At 42.0% G+C, this 26,081-nt stretch overlaps 1 protein-coding gene and 1 long non-coding RNA gene across 2 annotated transcripts in view; one reads left to right on the forward strand and one right to left on the reverse strand.

Moving 5' to 3' along the window:
* Positions 1–11,760: 11,760 nt before the first annotated feature.
* LOC309670647 lies at positions 11,761–14,649 on the reverse strand. Its single transcript, XR_014269026.1, has 3 exons — positions 14,338–14,649; positions 11,963–12,039; positions 11,761–11,815 (listed from the first exon to the last, which is right to left on the reverse strand). It is a non-coding gene; the product is annotated as an uncharacterized lncRNA (long non-coding RNA).
* Positions 14,650–16,338: 1,689 nt separating this feature from the next.
* Positions 16,339–26,081, forward strand: part of CEP162 (centrosomal protein 162) — a gene marked incomplete at its 3' end in the record, with an annotated part of 50,386 nt that continues 40,643 nt past the window's right edge. The window contains exons 1-3 of the mRNA XM_082481518.1: positions 16,339–16,425; positions 17,273–17,376; positions 25,205–25,343. Coding sequence (XP_082337644.1) covers positions 17,317–17,376; positions 25,205–25,343 — 199 coding nt within the window. The 5' untranslated portion in view covers positions 16,339–16,425; positions 17,273–17,316. The remainder of the gene's footprint in view (positions 16,426–17,272; positions 17,377–25,204; positions 25,344–26,081) is intronic.

A 26,081-nucleotide genomic window follows, 5' to 3' on the forward strand; every position in this document is an offset into this window, starting at 1 on the left:
GCAGTTCCAGTCAGAGCATCGCACACTTATTTTCACTGCACATCCAATCAGTATCAACGTGTTTTCTGAAGCTTTGTCATGCTCGGGTAGACAGCAAGTATTCTTTTCACTAATATTTGTATTGTTTCACATCTGGTGCATAATAATTCTCATGCTATTGTCAGTGGAATTGCTCTGCCATTTCCTTTCATGATGTGCTCGATGACTGCTCTGGAAAACAGTTTATTTACAGGTTCAAGAAGATGCCGTTGGGTGTATTTTCCATTTGGCAAACTACAAAAGTAACATTTACAGTTATAAACACCTGCATAGACTAACATATATGTTGTATAACTTTCTTCACAGGGAGGTATACAGCATAAATAACATGTAAACAGCTTTCCACAAGTCAAAATGAATGCAGAAAAAACCCGAGACTTTCAGGGAAATAAAAAACAGAGAAGTGCAAATTTTTTTAAACCTTTTCACTCCTATTCCTCCCCAGTCCCAGTCACGGTTACTTCTCGTTTTCTCCAGTGACTCTCTTTTGGAAGTAGTGAATATTGTGTACTCACTTTATATTCTCTTGAAAAATCTGAAACCTTCACGGCCACTGATTCTTTTTCTTTGTGATTTCACTTCTCTACCCATTTAGAGAGTAGCAGCTGGCTGTGATAATGCTCTGTGCCGTGTCCTGTTCTGTGTGGTCTTATAAGAAATTTTAGTGTGCTCTTCTTGGGGGAAAGCTGAGCTCCTTGGCTGAGTCCATCCAGCCAAGGCTGGCATTAAGTCTTTTCACCTTTTCACAGTTCTCACCTAGGCACCCTCCGGCATTTTTAGACAGCACAATGTCCTTGCCCTAAACACAGCTAATCCGTTTTCAGACCCATTGCTCAGTTGGAGAGCAGATATATACATTTTAGAATTAATATTCTTGACAGTAAAATGTGAGCTTCAGTCATGCTTTTGTCTGGGCTAACTTGCTTTTTCTTGACAGTTTGGGGATTTTTGGCAATTTCTTGTGACGATGATGATAACTTACAAGTATAGCTCTAAAAGCAGACTCTTCTAATTTCTTTACAGTTGTCAGGAGGAAATAAAGGTGGTAGGGTGGGATGTACAAAAAAGTCAATGTTCCCATTGTTCTGACGTGTTTTGAGCACTATATTGCAGCATCAGGTACGTCTTTTTATGGACAAGCACACAATGCTACCCATACAAATACTATGTTTGGATATGTAATGGTCAGCTTCCCCGACTGTGGAGTTTCCAGAAGATTGTAACAAACTCACAGCTGCCCACAGCAAAAATACGTGGGAGCAAGTTCAGCTCTTACACTCATATACCTGATATTACTGACCAAAACCCGCCTCTTGTCTGCATATTTCTCAAGAGGAATGGAGATGGCTGTGGGACAGACCTTCTTTTCTCTGATTCAAAGACCAGTGCAACACCTCACTTACTTTCCTGGCCCTCACGTTCCTGAGGAAATGCACCTTTTTTCTCCCTGCCCCTTGTTTGTCCTTCAGTCCTCTTCCAGTGGAGGACACGAGGGAAACAGGCACAAAAGGTGCAACAAAACTCATTTCACCGCCTGTGGGTGGATGAAGCCTTACCCCGCAGTCCCCTCCTGCCTTTGCTCCTGCACACTTCTAGGAGGTGCAAAGCAGCTCCAGTGGTGTGGAGAAACAGATCAAAGGCCCAGCAATTCACAGCTGTTCACTACGCACAAGGCTGCAGCATGGACCCCAGGGCAGGTTCTTGGAAAGAATTGATTTAATTTAACTGGGGCTCCAGAACTGCCAAGATTACGCAGAAGACCGCTGAGGCCACTGAAAAAAGGAGATCAAGACAGATCGAAGCCACCTGCGACACTTTCTAAGCCATGCCTCTGAGGGTTCCTGCACGTGTCAACCTTTCACAGGTAGCTCGGTGCAAACACTGAGCAAACATTGGCCTTTGCCAGGAATATGCTTTAGAGAATTGCATGGACAAAGGCTAAGAAAAGCTTTCAGAAAAAGCACAGAAAAGAAGAATTAATGGAATCCCTTGCCCAGCTGTAATTCACGTGTGTTTTAAATACTATTAACACAGACAAAAACAAATTCTCAGATAGTTTCTGTAATAGCAAAAGCTGTTGCTATTATAACAGGTTATGATTCAGTGTTTCATTTTCTTTTATGCATTATAACTTACGCCCAGCCGTCTTTTGGCTGGGTCTGTCACCAAGTCCCGACTCCCTGTTAAGCCTCAATCTCTGGCACTCATAACTAAAGCAACGAGACCAAGTCCTTGAACTTATCCACTAAACGTGTTGGCTCTGAGAGTTTTTTCCAGAATTATGTCAACCCTCCACTTATCACTTATCTTCCTACCTCCTGCGAGTGCCCCTGTTCACAACACTCTGTACATAGCCTGGGACTTTCAGAGACCATCATGCAACATATTAAAACCATTCTAATCTGCCGCTTCACACATAACCCCTCAATCACAGCTCGTACTGATTCCAACCATCAGGCTCATAATCTTTGTAGCACATTAGCCAAAAAAAAAAAAGAAAAAAAAGAAAATCCATTTTCATTCTATCTTATCCATAACATGTGCAAATATTACCTCATCCATCCTTGAGCTGGCTCCAGAGATTAACCCAAAGCTGACATGATAGATGTCTAATTTAAAAAATAGTCCGTTTCCTGGCAGTTGATTTTATTGTCAGTTTTGTTTTAGACTTCAACTTCGGGTGTGACATTGCTACCAGAATTTCATATTTTTAAATACCATTTCACTTTCAACGGCTGAAGCCAAGGATGATGTCATGCGTGCTAGTATAGCTTAGCACATATCTGCAGTGGGAGCTGGAAGATTCGAAAGGAAGTCTTCCTTGCAAAAACAACAGACCAGGACACATAGGAAAAAGACTTTTGTAGGGAACCAACAGGACACTATTTAACCTTCCGATTAGGTAAAACATGACACGAGTTTTTTTTTAATTGAGGGAACGTCACTTCAGCAGTTTACTAGGCAGGAAGCGGCTGCCGATGCCGATGGAAAGCAGGCTGCAGGAGGTTTGAAGCAGCACCCTTTGAAGTGAATGGAAAGAGTTTTACTGAGCTCAGCGGAGGTACTCTGCATTTGTACTAATGCAATTCTGAGCACAATTTGACCCATGGGGATGAAGGGCACCAGCTAAATGAAGAAAGAGCATGAATCCTTTGTTTATGTTACAGAAAAGCTCATATTGTATGCAATATTACTAAGAAATAAAATATCCTTTGCAGTGAAACAGTTTGTTCTTCCTAATCCAGTATTATTGTTACGCATGTGTTAAATCATAGGATACACATGGTTGTAAAAGCTGATTTATTAACTAACTAAAAATCAGAGGCATCCACCCAAGCGCCACCCAGCATCTGCTGGGACTAATGTCCCTCAAAAACGTCCCATATGTCAAAAGAGGGTATAGGCTCAGAAAAACACTAATCTCAGCTGGTCAAAAGGACCAAAAGAAAAACAGGTTTTGCTTTATAGACTACAGTATTTTGTTTGTTTTCATTAAACACTCTTACTGATTTTAAACATCTGTATTTGTTAACTTGTTTAGTTCTTTCAAACTTAAGAGTACAAACAGTGCCATATGTGCTCTCTGCTGGCATTTCTGTTCCCTGTGCTAACATTTGCCTCCAGAGCCCGGCTTATCTCTGACAACTCGGTAAACACGGCTCACGATGAAATTTGAACTATGCGAGGTAGTTTGCTGCCTGGAGAAGGCAGAAGGGACACGTGGAAACCTCTCTCTTAAAACCTACAACACCTGTGGCAACGTCGGCTCAGCTGAAGCAAAGCTGACATATGGGGGGACTGCATGTGGGCAACTCTACTGTCTCTGGTCATTAGTTTTCTCATCGTTTGCGTTTGCTAGCTGGAGTCCACGCAAGCAGGTGGAAGGGTAAACCCCAATGACTTGAACATCCCGCTGTTGTATTATCATAGACGCTGGTTTAAAATGAAACAAGGAGCTTCCCGCAGTTGTATGAAGTGAGTCTACTGGCCTCAAGTCACAGCCAGTCAAGAAGAAGATTAAGAAGTGGTTTGGCTTCCAATATATTGGTACTTTCACAGAGATGAAATAGAGTGCACTCCAGAAGTCTTTCATCTGGCAGAAGATGGTCTCACAAGTGGAAGGCTCAAGCCAAACACATTTAAGTGATGAATTAGATGGGTCTTTAACAAAAGGAGAAATTATTATTACTGACCAGAACCAGTTATGAGGGGAAGCGATGCCTTTATGGCTGTTTTGCTAGAGGGCAGGTCATGGTCAAACAAGTTACCAGTCCCAGTACCACAATACCTCCGATGAACAGGAAATCAGGCTACACGATGTGTAGTCACCATCACCCTGTATACACCAGGAAGCCACCAAGCTGTGGATACATCACTTATGCTCCCCAAAAGTGTAGGAAAATGACAGTCACTCTTCTTTTTCCACTATGAGACCAACTGAGAAAAAAACACCTTAAATTCTGCTAATTTTGGGCAATTTGAGCAGCCATGAGCAGAAAAAAAACGGACTCATTTAAGGCATTTCCCATAAAGTGCCCTCATTTTGAATATTCAGGCCACTTTTTGCAACCATTAGTCCAATTTCAGGCCAATCCCCTTTTCAGAATATTTTGACTTCAACTCTTTTTTCTCATAGGATTGACTTGTCACATCTAATTCCAATTTCTAATATATGCCTCCTTGGTAGGCACGATCTTGGAACCTGGCCTGGCATTATACAACCTAATTTTTGGCACCCAAGTTTCCTGCAGAATAGTTAATACAAATGGGCACCTCTTAAGCAATGATTCTTAGCTTCTTTTTCTCAGGTAGTTTGCCCCTTCACTCGGAGACCATAGATACTGACATTAAGCAGTTTTCTATAGGAAATGGCTTTAAACTGGAAGAGGGCAGGTTTAGATTAAACATTAGGAAGAAGTTTTTCCCTTTGAGGGTGGTAAGGCAGTGGAACAGGTTGCCCAGAGAGCTTGTTGAGGCCCCGTCCCGGGAGGTGTTCAAGGCCAGGCTGGTCTAGTGGGAGGTGTCCCTGCCTATGGCAGGGAGGTTGGAACTCGATGATCTTCAAGGTCCTTTCCAACCTAAACCATTCTATGATTCTGTGATTCTATGATTCTGGATTTAGAATTACAGAAACGTGTATCTCTTTTGTCCTCAAACTCTGTCTCCTTTGCATTCAAGACCTATATTTCATACTTGGTCCTTCCCTAAGGCTTTGCACCCAACCTGTGCTCCATGCTATAGAGGTCCAAGTCCGTGCTCACCTCTCCTGGTTTGTTCTCCATGAGCCAGGCAGCCATTCAGTCCTTGAGACAGGGGTGTACTGATACACGACAGCATGCGCATGCACAAATGTGTGTTCATGCACATGCACTCACTTTTTAAATACGTGCTGCAGTTCTGCCTGCCTCCCTCCAGCAGATGACATTGGAAATACTGATGCTATATAAAAGATGGGGGAGCAGAGGCAGGAAGAGGAGGTAGTAGGTGCATGTATATGTACATTTCTTCATGGGAGAAGAGGAATGGTTAGTGTAAGACATATATGTTTATATGGGAAATGAAGGGGCAGAAGCAACAGAATGGCAGAGCTTACTTGGCAAAGGCTACAGAAGGCAGAGGACAAAGACAAATTTGGCTCATGGATATAAGTGAATAGAGGAAATCTTCTGATTTTTTCTGGACATGCCCTGTGTGAGCCCGACAGCAGCTAGATAAGGTAACCAAGAGAAGATGCAGTCGGGCAAGAGCTATGGTATAGGCTTGGTTCATTTAACACTTCCCAAAGGCAGAAATACAGTGTTAGGAGAGGTGCATTACAGTCCTTCTGAAGTCTAGCAACAGCCACGGAATTTCACCACTGCTTCTAGAGACCTCCTGAAGCCTCTCTCAACTTTTCACTAATAAGAGTGTATAAAATAGTTACGTCTCCCTTTGTAGGCTTCCCTATAGGAGGCAGCAGCAATACCAGCTGTGCAAAGAACACACGAGTTTCTAGACATGTAGTTGATATCTTTTTCTTGTTCCTCTTTCCCCTGCAACATCCCTTTCACTCCATTCTTTAATCTGTATGTTTTTTGGCTTATTAACAATTGGTGTCCAGGACAGCTCACTCTTGGCACATCAATAAGAAGGTGTACGTTAATATGATTAGACTCAAAGTCGCCTGAAAAGGCAAAAAAAGAAGCATCGGAGGGGATTATCAAAAGGCAATGAAATATCTTCTAGGCAATGAAATATCTTAAGAAATGTGGCTTTACTCTCCTGGGTGTGGAGTGTGGCTTGTATACATTTCTGAAATCAGGGGCAGGTGTCTGGGAATGCTACTGCAAAGAAAATACACAGGGGGGTCTAATTCATATCACTTCACATCCCCTTCTGAATTTGCACTTCTTTCCATGTCCAACTATTGGGTGTTTTTTATAGCTTATTACGTTTTGAACTCGACACTGTGAAGATCAAATAAGCAGCCAGTCATCAATTAACTTTCCAAAGCAAATACTTCAATATTCACAACACATATGCGTTGCAGGCGTAAATGGGGAATGTGTGTGTTGGTGTGTGCATGCACATGTAGAAGAAACCGGGGGAATGGGCTGCTCAGTTAACACACAAGTTTCCAAACATGTGGATTATACGCTCTTCTTGTACCTCTTTTCCCCACAACATCTCTTCTACTCCCAATGCAGGCAGATACGTGTACTCACACATGCTCACCTTTGATATAAAATTGGGCCCGGCTCTTGCTGTGAATGTAATTTTCTTCTGCTCAAAGGCTCTCTTACGCTCTTCTGTAAGTGGTCCGAGGGGGCCACCAGCTAAGGAGAATTTTGGCCCACCATGTTTCAAACCTCATCACACATTAGGGCCAGAAGCAGCAATAGCTTCTCATTGTAAATTGTGCCTGTTATTGTAATTTATCAGGATCAAACAGTTGCTGGCAGCCCTTTCCATAAGATCCGGTTGCAGTGTCTATATCAGCATCAAGCAAAATCAAACATGGCTTGCGAACAGAGGTTTAGCGATAAATAAATCACTCAGGGAGCTTTAGAGAAACAAGTCTTCACACACACCAATGTTATGGTACTTGTCTTTATTTCTCTTCCAGCTTTCCTTTCTTTTCTTTTCTTTTTTTTTTTTTTTTTTAATTTGATTCACAGTGTTCGGGTGACATGTGTTTTGCCTTATTCAGCCATTTGGAGTACAGGTGCATGACTGTGTTTTTGATGGAGTGTTGCTATTCTGGAGTGCTCCATCCAAAACACAATCCCACACATGTAATCCAAACTGCCGAAGATGAGTCAACCATCTTCCCTTTGCCATGATAATTAGACATTTTTTTTTTCATTCAGAGTTGCATAGTCTTTATTATTAGTTGCAGATGCCATGCTTGAACAATATTGTTGAATCTTAAAAGGCCTTCACACCGGGCTATTTTATCCCTCAGTGTGGAGGAAATTAACAAAAAGCCCAAGCTTATCCAAACTTAAATTAAATCAAATCAAATATTATTACACTGCGAGAAAACAGTGACACCTAAATACCTTTAGTATACATGTAAAAATCGTAGCTTAATATTCTATTATGTAAATACAGCAGCTCGCCAGGGAAGGTTTGTCATAATTAAGGGATTCGTGGAACAGCAGCTTCCAGTCTTACTAATCCACACAGGCCACACATCTAAGCGTCTTTTCTTTGAAAACGTTTCAGTTTCTTATCACATTAAGAAAATGACCACTTCCCAGAAGCCTGAAACAACAATGAACCTCACTAGGTTTTAAATCCTTAAGCTAGGTATTATTTTCAAGCACAAACGCTTGCAAAAGGCAGTTTTCACAGGCCTTAATATACACTGTCTGAACCTTGGGGCTGCTGGTGTTTATTTCTGGTACCTTAGGAGCGAATAGGCGATTAGTCGGGCAGATAGGGAGAGAAAGAGAAGACACGGGAGAGCAGGTGTCATAGTCCTTCGAGGCTACGCTTTAAGGACCCTATTTTAGTCCTTCGACAAGCTGATCTCTTGGTGGCATTTTCAGTACAAGGTGGGTGGCAGACATCCACCAAATATTCAGCTGCTGGAAATCTCTACGTAATGACAGGTTGCATCCCTACCTAAAGCACTGTTTATGAAAAATAAATAAATAAAGAAAACTTCTGCCTGTTTGCATGAAATAACTGTTCTGCCTGTTCGAGTTTCAGAGTGCTGGGGTTTTCCTTTCTGTAGTACCTCTCTGGCTGGCTTCTGTTTTCTGTTCACAGAACATCAGTTTAGACTATCTTTATTTCCAGATACAAAAAAAATAAACCAAAAAGGAGGACACGTTCTGACTCCAGAAAGGTTGCTTTAGCTGGCAGAGAATGAGACCTCCTTACCAAGTGCTGCCAGCACAGGGCAACAAAGGCGGCGTGCTGTAAATGTGTTGTAGATGAGGGATCTGCACCTACCTGAAATGGCCCCAAGCAGTGCTGGGGATGTGGCAGTAGAGAAGGAGACCTCAGATTTCTCTGGTTTCCCCATCCCCCAGCTCTGTACTAACAGCATCTGTACAAACAGCATGGGACCAGGGCCTCTGTCTCCACGAGCGAGAGGATGACGAGTGAGACAGCTACATTATATCGACAAACACGTGAACTGGCTTCGCACAGAAAGAGAACAGACTTGTAAATAGTCACCCTGTGCCCCCCATCGATATTGGTTAACACATCCCAGGGTTTTTGTTATTACGTGTGAATCTGAGTTTGGGGGGGGGGTGGTGGTGGTGGTGGTGGTGGTGGTGTTATTCCTTCACTGGCCAAAGACAAAAAAGGGTATCCATATGCGCCCATCTACCTTTTTTCCATTCGCTGGGAAACAGAAACATGTCCACCTGGCAGTCCGTGGCTCAGCCGGGGAAGCAGAACTTGTACAGGCAACGATTCCTGGCAAGGATCTGATTTTGTCCCCTTAGCTTTTAAAACCTGATGCTCAAGTCCTTGTGCAGGAATGTTAAGACTGAACCTCACAGCGCAAATTCAAAGAAAATAAAAAACGTGGAGCGGATTAGCTTAGGATGAAATTATAATGAGAAAAAAAGCTTGAGGAAATAGGTAATTGGTATAAATTTCACACTCCAGTTCTCCTGTCCAAATGTACATTGTAACTACCTTTAGCTTGCTGAAAATGCCATAGAAACACCACTAACAAGCCGCTTGGTTCACAGGAGTACTGTTTATAGCAGACACAAAGTCAGGAAAACTGTGGAATACATTATTGATTAAAAAGTTAAATCAGACTCCTGGCAAATAAATTAACGTTCATTCCAAATTTTCTTTCTAAAAATGTAGGCTATTATATGGCAAAGCAAGTGACCCATTAACAAAGTAATGACCTTTCAAGCCAGAAGACAATCTTGTCCAGTAACTAACTGCTTAACGGAATTATTACCTCAGCAGCGTAATTCCAACAAGCCTTTTGCCAGAAAGCACAAAGAGCCGAGCAGACGCTGCCCATCAAGTTCCACCGCTCCACTTCAGTGCAAAGAGCCACGCAGGCGTGCTGAACACCCTCAGCCTGGCACGGGGGACCTGAACCACTGGAGCAATGCAAACTGGTACTGGGTTAGCATTAGTTATCGTACACGTATGTGCCTGCCGCTATGCCCCACGTCTGCCCCAGGGAAGACAGACCTAGAGTTACTGGAGAAACGCCCACAGTTACACGGAGGTAAAGAACAGGTTGAGGGACTGTTCTCATATGCCTCCATACAAGGAACAAGCACCGTGTTCCTCGGCTGCAGCCATCACTGCTTTCAGGTACGCTTAGTGGCGGGCTTCAAACAGGTAACACTCCCGGCCTCTAACAAGAGACAAATCTCAACGTTGTGGATGCATAGCAACTTTGAAAACATTTTGACTGGTTTTCCTGAGAAGATGCGCAAATCTTTCTAGCTCTTAATTTCAGCAGAGACTCCAACCCAAAATAAGCATCCTGAACTGAAAGTAGGGAAGCATGACCCTCGGCCAAGTGGGTGTTCCAGGTTCCCACCACTCCAATAACAGACCATTTTTAAATCAACCCCCCAAAACACCCGAAGACCTCCCAGGTACACTAAACACAAGAGTTTTATCCTTTTACGGCGAGTAGGATAAAATGTGATGTGATGTTATGACTAGCTGTATTTTAGGGAGAAACCTCCTGTGGCAATCCTAAAGCTCACTTTCAGAGGAAAATGTTGAAAATTGCAAATGTGTCACTTCAGATCTTACACTGTTTCTGTGCCGACAAATGTAATTGCACTTGCGATACTGTGCTTTTTTGGGTCCTTATCTGCAGAGAAGTGATGTTCCCCTAAATTAGGTTTTTAAGATAAACACACATGCATGTGCTGTTTATTGTACTTTAAAAATACAAAAAAAAAAAAAAGTTGAGCACAGAGAAAATTCTTCAAACTGCATTTGGAGAGTGACCTAAGATGTGGGAAAGTTGTCTATTGCTTATGTTATTTTTTCACCCACTTTTGAGTACTTTGAGGCTACATTTCCCCTGAGTTATGACAGATATTGCCACCCACCTTAGTTCTTCCTGCCTCTGCCCTAACAGAACCTCTTTGTTGTTTTATCTAATCAGATTCAGAGGCCCTGCTAGAGTTGGCTCTTTCAGACTGTTCAAAGCAGTTATATTTCTTATTTCCCAGGCTTCAGAAGAACTAAAAATAACCAAGTGAAAATCTGAAATGCAAAGCTAATATTCTTGCCAGTGTTAAGCAGACATGTTGTCAGGATTAACAAGAGATTTTACAGATCTGAAAAATTTGAATAAACGAGAACACTTAATTTTTCTTTGCTAAGTTTTCTGAGTTTAATCTTTCCTAAGCCACTAAGAATTTTTTATAAAAATATTTACCTTAATTTTTTCTGAACTGAAGATATGAGGTATGTCTTCATGCAAAGAGAAAAATTTATTATAAAACTTTCTATATACAAAGGAGAATATTCATGGCAGACGAGGGTTTGCAGTTCAAATTACTTTGGGGTGAAAACGACCCAAGTTGTTTCTCCAGTCCCTGTGTAGAGTAGGCGTCGTAAGTGTGTTGCCTGATGCCAAGTACCGAGAATTTTCTCTGGCAAAGAAGGACCTGCAGTAGGCATAGGGCAGGATCGTTAGGCTAATTCAAACGTGCTACCATTTTATTTTTAAAGTACAATAAACAGTACATTCATGTGTGTTTACCTTACAAAGATGGCCATACCAGTCATCTTTGTATCTATCTTTGCACAATAATTTTCCCAGGATTTGTCAAAAGCGAAAGTTCATAACAGGAGGGATCTTGCTCCGCTGGCTGGATTATGCAGTAGAGCCATGTTTCCTAACAAGTTTATAGAGAATCAGGAAATGGAAGAAAAAGCAGTGTTCAATGTTGGCAGATGCACTTACTTTTAAGTTGAGAGAGTGAGAAGCAGCTATAATTACTGACTGCAAACATTCACCCTCTTGAAGGAACTTTTAACTGCTTACATTTGCTGGCAGTAGCACGGTTTTCTCTATGATGGGGAAGGGTTTACTCCTGCAGCCAGTAATTACAGCAACTTTGCACTCCCCCTCTTCCAGAGGAACTGAAAAGTTGGCAGCACAGGGCACAACATTAAGGCAATTAAGTACTTACCCAAAGGAGCCAAAGGGAGGATCCGTTTTCAAGAAGTCTGAGAAACAGTGCATGTCTGCTGACTTCCAGAAACCGGGAAATGGCCAGCAATATGACAGCTCAGCTCCAAACTTGCAGCTCCATTCAAGGGGCACAAGCTTGAAGCAGAAATAAGATTAGCAACTGGTCTAAGCCTCTGGAATAATTTGAAACACAACACACAATTTAATTCTCAGCCCGTGGAGAAACTGCATGATGGAAAAGACCCGGCGGGTGAGATTCTAAGCTGAGTTTAGGCTACTTACCATAACGCAGTTGACCATGAAATCTGGCCCTTGGGATCTGAGGACTATGGCTAATCAGTGGTGGAACAAAATAAGACCTGCAGTGAAACAAAATAAAAGTATTAAAAATTATATTTTAAAGTGAAATTATAGTTATGTGAACTATTTTATAACTAATCCCAATTTAACAATGCCAGACTACCGCTTTCTCTTACATGAAATAGTTCCACATAATTTTTCCATTTTCGGTGCAGCTTGTGCTTTTATGGAAGGCTTTTCCTTTTCTGATGCGTATACTGGAAAGGGATTTTATTGCATAGTCATGTAAGGAAGTATTATCACAGTGGGCATGCACAGAGAATGCAGTTTTAACTTCTTAATTCACCACTGTTTGTTTGCTTTTCATTCAGTATGAAACTGTTAACCTTTAAAAAAACATAACCAAGAATATGGCTAAATATTTATTTTCATAATCTCATATTTCACATATTTGCAAGTTCAGTACTGAAATACTATCTAATGCAATGCCTCAGCCAAAGTGGATGTGGCAGACGTTTTGTTTCTTTTTTATTTGATGTCTTTTTCCCCATTGACATTTATCGATGATATGAATCTGAAATTAGATGTGCAAAAAAAAAAGTATGGATATTTTATCCCTTTTAATTTTGCCATTAATTGTGGAGATCATTGTATTAACACGTGAAGCCTTGTATTTTAGCAATCTGGAGAAAAAAAAATTGTTAAGTGTACACATGCCACACATTTAAATGAGAAGCCAATGACTACAGCGGCAAAATCTGGTTTCATGGAAGTCAACAAAGGCTTCCCACCCATGTCGGCAGAGCCAGAATTTTACCTTATAATCTGGGGCTCTGTACAGGAGGATCTATTTCAGAATTTGTGACCACCCTTATGCTTTCTTAGTATCACCATCCAAATTGCCACGTTCCTGGCTGAAATTCACGGCCAGCCCGGCTCTCCGTTTTTTAAGCTCCACTGTTAAGAGCTCTTGAGAACACGGCTCCAACTGGTTGGCATTAGAAGGAAATGAAAATCTTTTAAGTGGCTATTGTGCATGTCATTTGAATGCACTGGATGACATTTCAACACCAGGCAATGCCTCCTCTCCACCACAGTCATCAGGAGTGGTTTGGAGTTTTTTTCCTTTCCATATGGGCACTGAGGTTTCCAACAACATTGATCCCTCTGCACATTTTTCTATACTTTGTACAAGCCTCTTTGAACATATTTCTGCAAACAGAAAGGCTTCAATGTGCAACAGTTTTTTAGCAGCTTGCAGGACTGAGCCCTTGATGTGATTATTTGATTATATATGAAGTAACTCTCATGATCAATGAATGATGTCACAGCTATCACTTTGAAGTTAACAGCAAAATTTGCATTGGCTTAAATCTGAGCAGGATCAAGGCATGCAGCACCAGACTGACATCCCTTAATTAATTTCCATATTTCTCTTTAAATGCTTACGCCTCACTCCATGCTTTTCCATGAGACGAGAGAAAAGAGCAAACGTTGGAAACTGATGTTTTCACCAGCAGCAGGCTGTCACGCTTAACAAATTGTTCTAGTATATTAGTTATGTGGGCATCCTGTCCTTGATCAGCTCCCACATTTCCCATGGACAGCAGCAGAAGTTGCATACAAAGACGAAATAAATGACCCATACTTTGCAAATGGAAATATAATACTCCATCTGCAGACAAAAGGCCCGAATGAAAGAAGTGCTGCAACACCTTTAGCAAAGCGATTCCTATAGACTTGGGTGGAAAATACTGTGCCCATATTTTTTTGCTTCTTTGAATTTAAACTGTAGTTTATACTTGCATTAAAAAATCTGGGATATATAAAGGGCATATTGGAAGCACAGTCTTTATCTCTCAAGCTAACAGGAAATGAGAGACAGTAATAGGATTTTAACTAGTTTCTCACTTGTGATGAGTATCCAACAGTCGCCGAAGAAAACTTCATTTCAAAATCTTTTCATTCCAAGTCTGCTCAACAGAGAATCAAAATCTGTGTGTGTGTGTGCGCGTGAACAATGTTCATTTGTATTCTTAAGTGAGCTTGTTTTATTTTGCCATTTACTAAATGCTGGCGTAAAAATTCCTAAAGCAACGTGACTCTCACAACAAACACAACTGACAGACCCTAGCTGGAGAGCACATGCAAGCACAGACTGCAATTGTTCTGTGGTTATTTGAGAGACAGTGGTCAGGGAAACAGGGGTCATTAATTTCTCTGCATATTTTAAACATTTCCAGAGATGTGCTAAAATGTATTAAAAGCACAGCAGCCGACATCTAAGGCTGAAACATTAGAAAAGCTTTAGAAGGGGATTTCTGCGCAAGAGCGAGAAGGGATGGTTTGGTTTTGACCTTTGCGTTAGGGAAAGCACTTTTAAGTCTCTCCATCTTGCTTTTCCAAAAGATGAGCTGAACGACTTCTGGAGGAGCCTGTCCCTCACAAACTTGAGGAAGAGACCTCGGCTGCAGGTGGCAACAGCGTTAGCCCCACGGGCCTCGTGAACAGCAACAAGTGTGCTCCTCTGCACGGGCCTGGCATCACCACCAAACGCAGGAATAAATTGAGTTTGGTTTTAATTCCCCGTCTTTATCCACAGTCTCCTGCGCAGATCCTGGAAGGCATAAAGCAGAACCAAGGCGGCGAGCTCAGGAGAACTGACAGCGGGGGCGGGGGGAGGGAAGGGATGACAACGGGATACACCAGAGCCCCGTCCCGTACCTGCCCCGACAGCCCCGGGGCTGGACGGCCGGAGGCCCCTGAGCCCGTCCCTGCGGGGGGGCACAGAGTAGCCTCCGGTGACCGGCACCGGCCTCCCCCCCGCCAAACCCCCCCTCGCTCACAGCCGCCGCCGGCCGGAGGCAGGTGCGCGGGAGGGCCGTGCCGGCTGGGCGGGCGGCGCCCGGGGGCCGCTGCCTTATCCTGGCGTGACCCCTCACGGTGGCAGCGGCGAGCGGCGGTCCGGCCCGGCCCGGCCCCCCTCCGCCGGCGCTGCCCCCACCCCACCTCCCGCTGCCCAGCAGGCGGCGCCGCTCGGCGCGCGCCGCCGCCTCACGTCACCGCGCGGCGACTTCCGCCTCCAGCCGCGCGGGCCGGGCCGAGGCGAGGCGAGGCGACCTTTGCCACGGTAGTAATGGCCGCTGGAGACCGTTCTCTCCCGTCACGTGTCTTCCATGCGCGGTGGCGGCGGTAAGCCGGCGGATTTGGCAGTGTCACGTGACACGCCAGCCGGCGGTCAGTTTTGGCGGGCGGTACGGTGGCCGGGAGGGTTTCCTAGGCAACCGCGCCGCCAGCCGGGGAGTGAGGCGGCCCTCACCGGGAAGGGTCCGGCGCGGTCCAGGTATGCTCCCGGCGCCCCGAGGCAGGGTAGCGCTCGGCTCTGAGCCGCTTCCTCTCCCCGTCCCTTCCCGCCGCTCTCTGGAGAGTCCCCTTTCGGGCCGCGGCGCCGAGCCCTGCCCGCCGGCTGGGCCTGGCGGTGCCCCGTCGGGGGTTGCGCTTCTCCCTCCTGCCGCCCGGCCCCCGAGCCCCCGCGCTGCCGGGGGCCGTCGCCCCACTTCGCCAGCACTCGCTAGGCTCAGGGCGGGAGAGGACGGGGCCGGAGGAGAGCCGCGGAGTGGCGGCTGGGGTTGGGAGGAGCACGGCCCGCCGGCCCCAGGGCTGCTGCCCGGTCGCCGCCGTGTGGCAGCCCTGCCTGTGCGTTAGGGGAAGCCGGAGGAGGATCAGGTCACGGCTGGTCCTAGCTCTGGGATGATTAAAAGATTACATGAAATGTGTTAGGCTGTATAAGCTTTCTTTCATCCCTGTGGGTTAGCCATACCTTCCCAAAACAACTGCTTTCTGCCCTGTGCTATAGCCCAGCAAGTGATGTTTGTTTTATATACAAAGTCATTTGAGATCCTCCAATTCGAAAAGTATGGCTGCAACGTGTATTTGCGAATGGTAATGTTTATCTGTAGTCTTCTGTTATGGAAATTGTCTGACATATTTGTTTTCCGTTTGAAAAATAAAGTTTCATATTGTTAGTTTTTATAAAAGCCGTAATTATAAGGTAGACAGAAGTACAGATAATGTCAGAAGAGTCTTTTTCTGGCAAGGCTGGAATTAAGTATTCTCCACTTGCTGAAGCAGTTCGCACAGTTAGTAAACTGTTAAAACATCTAGTGTTTAGCATATAGTGTTCTTTGATGTAAAAGTATAAAAGGATACTGGATTATGTGTGTCATGAAAGGTAACATTCTTAATCTTCTTACCATGTTTTCGGAGATATTGTCCAAGTGCTTACAGAAGGATATCTTATTCAATTCAAAGTCTGGGCAGTCAGCTATAACTTTTTTTTTTTTCTTTTAACTGCCAAAGCCAAAGTGTCGGGTGGTCTATGGATGAATAAGGAGTGAAAGCAGGAAGCAGTTGTCACAACTCGCCTGTCGAAATCAATTTACTAGGTAGGTAACAGTCCTGTGTACTGAGAGGGCTCAGTACTGAGAGGGCTCAGGGAGTTTTCTTTAATGGTAAAAGCATTTCTGCAAATGTTTAGCCCTTTTATGTTTACATAGCACTTCTCAGCCTGGAAGATGCTAGGGTACTTTAATGCTGCTATACATATGCAGTTTTGAAGGTAGCCATATGTGTTGAGCAGTGTGATATACAAAAGCTTTGTAGCATTTTGAGTGTGGGGCTTATTTTATACCTGAGAAGTCAACACAGACTTTTCAGGAATGAGAGCGGGGCAAGTGCCATTGGCTTTCTGTGTCAGGGCAGATCAAACCAAATGTCATCCTCTAATCTTAATGACTTTCATGCATTTATTGTTTACTGAGTCCTAAGCATAGCAGAGATAATGAAGCAAAACTTAAAATGCCAGATGTCTCCAGTTTTGGAGAAGAATCATAGAAAGAAATTAAAAGCCCTTAAAATCGATGGGAAGTATTACTGCAGTGGATTCTTGTTTGATCATTGACAAAATGCTTAATTGTGGGTAGCGAAGAAAGCTGTCTTTTGAAGAAAAATGTAAAGATGGAGTTTTATTTAGCCCTCAAAGTTTAAATGCTGAAACTGTTGTTTTGGAAATTATTATTTTTATTATGAGGAATTTGGCTAATCCAGGTATGTTTGCATTGATTGTTGTCTTCAGTAAATAATTTAGATTAGGAGTGGGAAGAATGAAATTTGGCATCTCTTGAGATTTTGTTTGTTTGTTTGTTTATAGCTCTCTATGAAAGCAGCAAATCGCTAGGCTACCTCTAACTTCAGAATGTTTTTAATTAACTTTATTTTTATTTTAAATCTTAGTTTTTAAACTCATTTGTTTGGACGCTAACATCGATTTGCAGATTATGGCTCATCGATTTTCAAAAGAAGAATTAGATGAGCAGTTTGAAGAGTTTCTGAAAGAGGTATGTTTCAGGGTAGTGTCACATCCCTCTTCCCTATTAAAATACAGGGGAAAAATTGACTATGGAAGAATATGAAATGGAAGATGCAGCTGTGCTTTTATCACATAGTTCACATAGCTCTCATGTGTGGGTCTTTGCAAGGTCTTCTCTTCATTGCTCAACTTAATACTATTTGCTGTATTGAAATCAAGAGAACAATTTTGTAATTAAATAAATTCTTTTTCACTGCTGGGTTATATCTTCAGAAAGAGACCTTGCTTCTTGATTTTTGGTTCAGGTTAATTGTGTGTGTTATTTAGTAGCAGAAACTTCAAATTGATATATAATTGAAAATGACATAAAAAACTTTTCTTATACATAGATGCAAGCTACGTTTACTGAATTCTATTTAAAAATTTATGTATTAATCCTAACAAAATGAAGTATGTTGTAGTGATTAGAAAATTTCAATTCAATGCATTTGAGTACAGGCAAAATCGTACAAGTCTGTGGTTATGACTTAAGATAATAATTATCGGACGAGGTCAAAATGTTCTAACTTGATATGTTTTTTTCACTGCATATAGACCTGTAATTTCAGAATTTTCCCTCTGGTCTATCAGACACACAGTGTGGTAACCTGAAGATATTATTATCACATACGTAATGCCTTTACCAGATGCTATTGCTGTATATAAGTGTAGCTAATGATGGCAGAGAGTATTCTTGGGATCTCTGTTATATGTAATGTATGCTTAAAGATGTAGAGGCTGTGCTACAATTTAATTACTTGTGAAAATGTAGCTGCTAGAGTCTATAAAAATCGCACATTGTACTGCGTACTAAAGATCTGTAGTAACTAGAGGCTTCTTTTTCAAGAAGATTTTAGCTTTCCCAGGTAGGTCTGTAATTCTAATTTGACCACACAGCTTGTGAGGTGTTTTTACAGATATAGAATAAGTATAACCTCACTGAGCAATATTAAACTAAGAGAATAGAAAATCAAAATGCCATCTGAAAATTAAGATTCACAAGTAACTTAAAGGTAGATTTTGGCCTTTAATTTGATGATGTAATTGAGTTAGCATTCTTGAATTCACTGAAATTATTAATGTTAGTAAAAACAGAAAATTAAGCTCTGCATCTCTGTCAAAAGTTCTTTATTTACTATGGTTATGAAGGGAGTTGCTCTGGGGAAGAGAAACAAGGTTTATTCTTTTATTTATTTTGCACATCTGACAAAACTCTGCATATGATTGCTTCTAGTATTTTGTTTCTCATTTGACATGCTCTTCTTGCTCCTCATCTATTGCCCACAATGAGAATGCTCAAGTTAGAAAAAAATCAAAATAGCTGTATTGAATTATTCTAAGTGGTATTGGCATGTTCCAGAGTATGTAACTTTTAATTGTTTTTTATCGTTTCAAACTAAAACTGTTTGTAAAGTGTTTTAGCTTGCTTAAACACATATACTGCCAATCCCGCCATTAAAAATATCGTAGAATGGTTTAGGTTGGAAAGGACCTTGAAGATCATTGAGTCCCAACCCCCCTGCCATAGGCAGGGACACCTCCCACTAGACCAGGTTGCCCAAGGCCACATCCAGCCTGACCTTGAACACCTCCAGGGATGGGGCCTCAACAACTTCTCTGGGCAACCTGTTCCAGTGTCTTACCACCCTCGAAGTGAAAAATTTCTTCCTAATGTTTAATCTGAACCTGCCCTCTTCCAGTTTAAAGCCATTCCCCCTCGTCCTATCCCTAATATGCCCTAGTAAAAAGTCCTTCCCCAGCTCTCCTGTAGGCCCCCTCCAGATACTGGAAGGCTGCTATAAGGTGTCCCCGGAGCCTTTCTCTTTTCCAGGCTGAACAACCCCAGCCCTCTCATCCTGTCTTCATAGGAGAGGTGCTCCAGCCCTCTGATCATCTTTGTAGCCTGTCCTGGTTTGAGGTAAAACAGAACCAATTTTGTTCAGTAACTTCGCTTCTTAGCTGGGCCTCTTCTAACAACTGAAATTAACTGCATATTGTGCAGTCAGTGTTCACTCTCTGAGTGATAAGACCAATGTTTACAGCTGATGCCCAGGCATGGTATGCAGAGAGGCTCCTGCTTACACTTATTGCTATAACACCCAAGGCCAACCAACTTTATTTGCCCCGTTGGAGGGTCGGAAGCGGAAAAGCATAGTGGGGTCCCACCCGCAGGGAAGAGCGGACAGGACAGGTGACCCAAAACTGACCAACGGGGTATTACATCCCATCTGCCTCATGCTCAGTATAAAAGCTGAGGGATCAAAGGGTCACGGGCTTCCTTCAATGGCCGACGTCTGAGGAGGAGTCTGTTCGTCTACCTGTGATCCCGATCCTGAATCCAGATCCGGAATCCAGTTTCCGTCCGTCACTGAGTCCAGCCTGGGACTGCCCCAGTGCCAGCCGGTGACGTGATTGTCATCTCGGGAGCTTGATACGGTTTTGTATATATTTTTCATTATTTCTTTTTATTTTATTATTAATATCTCATTAAAGTAGTTTAGTTCCTTCTAAACTCATAAGTCTTTTTCCTCCTCTGCCTCTCTCTTTCAAGAGGGGTAGAGGGGAGCATCTGTCGGTCCCATTTGGGGTTCCTTGGGTCCCCAGTGGTGGATTTGGCCTAAACCACGACATAGCCCTTCTCTGGACTTGCTCCAACAGGTCCATGTCCTTCTTATTTTGGGGGCTCCAGATCTGGATGCAGTACTCCAGGTGGACTCTCACGAGAGTGGAGGGGCAGCATCACCTCCCTTAACCTGCTGGCCACACTTCTTTTGATGCAGCCCAGGATATGGTTGGCCTTCTGGGCTGTGATCGCACATTGCTGGCTCATGTTGAGCTTCTCGTCAGTCAGCACACCCAGGTCCTTCTCCTCAGGGCTGCTCTCCAGCCATTCCCTGCCAAGCCTGTATTTGTGCTTGGGTTTACCCTGATCCAGATGTAGGACCTTGCACTTGGCCTTGTTGAACTTCATGAGGTTCACACAGGGTCACCTCTGCAGCCTGTCCAGGTCCCTCTGGATGGCATCCCTCCCCTCCAGTGTCTACCTCACCAAACAACTTGGTATTATTGGCAAACTTGCTGAGGGTGCGCTTGACCCCACTATCCATGTCGCCGACAAAGATGTTGAACAGTACAGGTCCCAGTAACGACCCTGAAGAACGCTACTCATCACTGGTCTCCACTTGTACATTGAGCCATTGACCGAAACTCTTTGAGTGCGACCTTCCAGCCAGTTCTTTATCCACCGAGTGGTCCATTTGTCAAATCCATGGCTATCCAATTTAGAGACCAGGATATCGTGTGGGACGGTGTCAAATGCTTTGCACAAGTCCAGGTAGATGACATCAGTTGATCTTCCCTTGTCCACCACCACTGTAACCCCTTCGTAGAAGGCCACCAGATTTATCAGGCATGACTTGTCCTTGGTGAAGCCATGCTGGCTGTCACCAATCACCTCCTTGTTGTCTACGTGCCTCAGCAGAGTTTCCAGGAGGATCTGCTCCATGATCTTGCCAGGCACAGAGGTGAGACTGACTGGCCTGTAGTTCCCTGGGTCTTTTTTATTTCCCTTTTTGAAAATAGGGGTTATGTTTCCCCTTTTCCAGTTGGCAGGAACCTCGCCAGACCACCATGACTTCTCAAATATGATGGATAGTAGCTTGGCAACTTCGTCTGCCAGTTCCCTCAGGACCCATGGATGTATCACGTCAGGTCCCATGGATTTGTGCACCTTCAGATTCCTCAGGAGGTCTTGAACTTGATCTTCACCTACAGTGGGCAGTTCTCCATTTTCCCAATCCTCATCTTTGCATTCTGCATTATGGGCAGTGTGGTTGCAGTCCTTGCCAGTGAAGACTGAGGCAAAAAGTCATTGAGTACCTCAGCTCTGTCTCTGTCCTGGGTAACCAGCTCTTGCATTTCCTTCCGGCAAGGTCCCACATCTTCCTTAGTCTTTCTTTTCTTGCTGACATACTTAAAGAAGGATTTTTTGTTTGTCTTAATGTCCCTGGCCAGATTTAGTTCTATCTGGGCTTTAGCTTGTCTAGCTTGATCCCTGGATGCTCGAATGATTCCTTTGTATTCCTCCCAGGCTACCCGCTCCTGTTTCCACTCCCTATAGGCCTCCTTTTTGCTTCTGATCATGTCCAGGAGTTCCTTGTTCATCCATGCAGGCCTCCTGGCTTTTCTGCCTGCCTTCTTTGTAGGGATGCATCACTCCTGAGTTTGGAGGAGGTGATCCTTGAATATGAACCAATTTTCTTGGGCCCTTCTTCCCTCTAGCACTTCATCCCATGGCAATATATATGCATCATTTTGTTTCACCATCTAGATACAGACCCAAATAACAATGATGTTATCTACTCTCTGTTATTTTGTATACATGCATCTTCTGTGATGTCCCTGCCTTTGCCTTTGTTTTTTGTAAAAAGTGCGCAGCCTTTTAATGTTAGAAAGATGAGAAACTGGTGCACTCCATTTTTCGAAATCACTGTGTAGGTGATGTTTGTGTTGAGAGTATGACGGTGGAGGGGTGTGAAAAGCAAAACCTGTTTCTTAGTAATTCGAGGAAGACTTAATGTTTAAGCAAATCTTTCAGAGAAGAAATGGAGCAGGATATTTTTTCCCTTTTAGTGAAACTGCCTTTGTTTGGGGGGAGGATTGTATGTTTATTTGCGACTAAAACATGTAAAATTAAAGAAAGACTGTAGATACAGTTGGATGTTGCAGGTCTAATATGAGGAATAAACTAAAGTATTTTGGCACATGCACTGAACTTTAAAAGCTATCAGTGAAGATAGCTAGGCTTTTTCCTTTTTTGTTTTTCTTTTTTCCTTTTTTACGGAAGGAAACACAAATGTCTGCCTGGTCACACTTACTCCCAACTACTTGCCAGAATGGCCTGTTGTCATCCGTAGTTTTTCTTTTCCTCCTCCATTGTCTGTGTGCCTGTGATCCTTCCACTCCCCACCACCAGTATCTTGCTTTAGTGTACTACCCCTATTGTCACTTTAATTTACGTATCATCTGTTCGTATCGGTATAGCTCCTGAGTTTTCTTAGTGTTGGCTGTGAAGTTCCCCTGGGACATGCAATGTGAGGAGTTCCTTCTAATACACAGTGCTTCAATTAACTGTTTTTTTTTGATGACACTTCAAGAAAAGCAAAGTTAGGAAAAAGCCTTGTCTGCTTCTAGTCTTCTAGGCTGACTTTTGTTCTACTTGATATTCATGGACAGCTGAGAAGGAAGACTTTCAAAAGGAAAGGCTATACCATCTTTACTAGAAAATCTGTAGAACAGTAGTACCTGGGAGAGTGACACTATACATGAAACCATGTTTGAAAAATATTTTTCATTTTAATTAAAAGATCAAATATATTAAAATAATATTTTGTACTAAAAATATAACTTGGACTAGCCTTGTTTTATTGAGAAAGACTTGTTTCATTAAATAATTAGGACAACTGGTCATGAAAGTCTGAGTGTTTTAGATCTAATCCTGTATTACCTATCTACTTTTTTAAGTTACTTCATATGTATAGGAGGTGATAAGCTGATTATGTGCCATTTAGTTGTCCCAGTTCTTAAAACAGACTCTTTGGTCTTTTATTTAAATTGAGATTAAACAACTGACACCTTTTTCGGGGGTTTGGTTGTTCTTTTTGTGTTGGTTTGTTTTTTGTTTTTTTTTTTTTTTTTGTCTGTGTTGCTGAAAGGCTGACAGACTGTTTTATAGAGGAGAGGAAGGAAGAAATCAGTGCTGCTTACTGGCATGGAAAAGCCATTACTGGTCCAAAAAGTTGATTGATTTATTTATGTACATTTTTTTCAAAGGAATAAAAAAAGTCTGTAAGTTTTGCTGTTGAGACAACTAGCATGTTGGGAAAAATGCACTAGTATTTTTGTGTCAGCATTTCTTTCCCAGCTGCTGCAACTTTACTGTCTGCAGTTGACAAGATGGCTGGACATAGAAAGTTTCCAGAACCTGAGAGAAACCTGTGGGAGTTTCAGTTTCTTTAGTTGCAATACTCTAAGGAGTATGAGCATCACTGAAATTCTGCTTGCAGAGTAGAGGATACTGTTAGTCATAAAAAAACCCAGCAAGCGATAACAGAGCTTGCATCACGCACCTGTCAGTACTTCTAGCTAGCAGGAGGCAGCCCAACCTTTGGGGACAATGGCGCCAGTACTTGTTTGTGACTAGTGTAAGGAAGTTGTTATTTATAGGACATTTATTAGGAATGTAAAACTGCTTTGTTCTATGTCATTGAGCCAACTTAAAGAAATTGCAATACATCCTGTTGTCTAGCAGTTTCATAATTTATTAAAATTGTGTTTTATTAAAGTGCAAGGCTTAGAGCACTTAAATTTTCTTTCTGAGACTATGAAAGGCATTTTGTTTTCTCAGGTGAAACTGTAAGCTCTAAAGATGTTATTGGTCAGAGATATTCATAAGAATAGTATTTTCTTATAATTTTTTTTTTTCTTAAATGGTAGTTTGGGATAATTGACATTTGATTTATGGATGCTTTTGGTATGCCCATATAAATTGAAGCATTAGATATATAGTAAAAGTAGACTTTAATGGTAGTGCTTTTTATGAAATAGGAATCAGGCAGTGGACTGCAGAGGCTTGTTTCAATAAAACATTCTTTTCTTGTGTTCTACGTATTAAGTACCCACAGTACCGTTGCCTCTAGTGTTCTGTTTATACTATCACATTTTCTTACTTGTGACTATTACAAAAGCGAAGCTTTTGAAATTTTCCCATATGATGCATTTCATATATGAATTCTTTGTTTCTTAAGTTTTATGGCTTTTGCTATCTCTATTCAATTTATTCTTTAAGACACTTTAGGACAATTGGTTTCAACAATTATGGTTTAAAAATTACATAAAAATAAAAACAATGCCATTCCCCTTAAGCCTATTATTGAGTGTAAGCATAAAGAATGTGTAGCGCATAAAGTTGCAGTGCACTAGCTTAATGAATCTATTTCCTTGTTCAATGTCTGGACAGCTAATTGTGGCTCTGAGCCTGCTGTAAGCCACAAAGAGCTTTATTAAAGGAAAAGAGCAGAGATTAGTGTTGTCTTTTAAAAAAAAAAAAAAAAAGCAGCATCTCCTCAAAAAAGTGGTTGTCTTATGAAGCATCTCTAGGTCTTTTCCTTCCTGTTACTCTTCAGTAACTTAAATTTGTAGGATGTTCATACTCATAAACTCTTTTTCTCCATTGATTTAAGCAATCAATCAAAATTGGCATGGATGACTAGCACGTATGAAAGCTTAATACACAGAGTTGGGTAGAAATGGCTCTGGCATTTCAGTTAATTTCCATGAACACGAAGTATAAAATTAATTTCTGAAATCTGATTTGCTGGGAGCTAGAATGTTGCTTGTGAAGGTTTATTTTTAGAATATTAATAATGTACATGCACGTACAAAGCAAGGCCAAGGCAAAACTGTTTCTGCTCTACTTCATTGTCTTTCAGGGATGTAGTCAGGATTTTGGCTCTTGTATGTTGTAACTAATTGAAAAAGAGTGATTATGCTGTTCATTTGAACATACACTCTACTAAGTAGTGAACTTTTAATGTATCCAAATTCTGGCAGTGGGGTGGTTATAATATACAGTGTTATGCCACATGAATATAGTTATTGTTTCTTACTCAACTTTGTCATGCATATACAAAAAAGGCAGGCAGTGAGGAGTAAAGAGAAGCATCTGAACTTAGAAGTCCAGGATTCAGTGGCTGAAAGACAATTAAACAATGTGAAAACGTAAAAGCTGTCTTTAATCTTGTATGCAATTGATTCAGTCTCTTTCAGATGATTCACTTGGAAATTCAACGAAAAAATCCAGCATTCTTGAGACGTTGGGACAGCCCAGGAAAAAAGAAACAAAGAAAAAGGATTCAGTGCCATGGTGGATATCTGAGGAAGATTTGGATAGTGGTGGTAAATAATGTAGTTTTGCAATTTTTTGGCCACAGGGGGTCAGGCTAGTTCTTTCTCATGCTTCATGTAGGTCTGGTTTCAGATTAAGTTAATGTCACTCAAGTACTTTAGAACATAACAATGCAGACTTGTAAAGTATAAATCTCAAATGTAGTTGCATTTTTTTAAAAGAGATCATATTCAAGCTGTAAGCAAGCTTTCTACTGTTTTTTCTCTAGCTTTCAAGTTATTAAAACTTGTAAAGAGTAAATTCATTGTAAATAGTAAAATAGTTTGAAAATTTAGTTTAGGAAGTCTTCTGAAATATTTGTTTATGTCTTTTATAGATTTCTGTTTTCAAAACTGGAGAGGAAAAAGACCAATTTGTATAATCTTGTGCTAATTGGAACATTTGTAATAGGTTGGGGAAGCACAGAAAAACTTTTCAACAGCACCTGATTCAAAGATGTATGTCTGTCAGTATTCTCACCATTTTCCTTGCAAAGAACCATGGCTCAAGGAGAAAAGGGCTGTGATGACATGATTGTTAGTTCAATATTTACTTGATCACATAGTTCGGGAAGAAAATATACTTTTGTTTGCAAGCTTTCCTCCTCCAGTTTTCCATTTCTTAATTGTTTTCTTATTGGGTAGTAAAGCCTGTGAGTAGTTAGTTTCCACAGGGCAATGCCTCTTATTGTAGTGATTGGTGGCTTCTTATTTTCATGATTTGTATAACTGGAGCTTAACAGAAAGTTC

The sequence above is a fragment of the Vanellus vanellus genome, assembly GCF_965231255.1.
Source record: "Vanellus vanellus genome assembly, chromosome: 3".
In the NCBI taxonomy this organism is placed as follows: Eukaryota; Metazoa; Chordata; class Aves; order Charadriiformes; family Charadriidae; genus Vanellus; species Vanellus vanellus.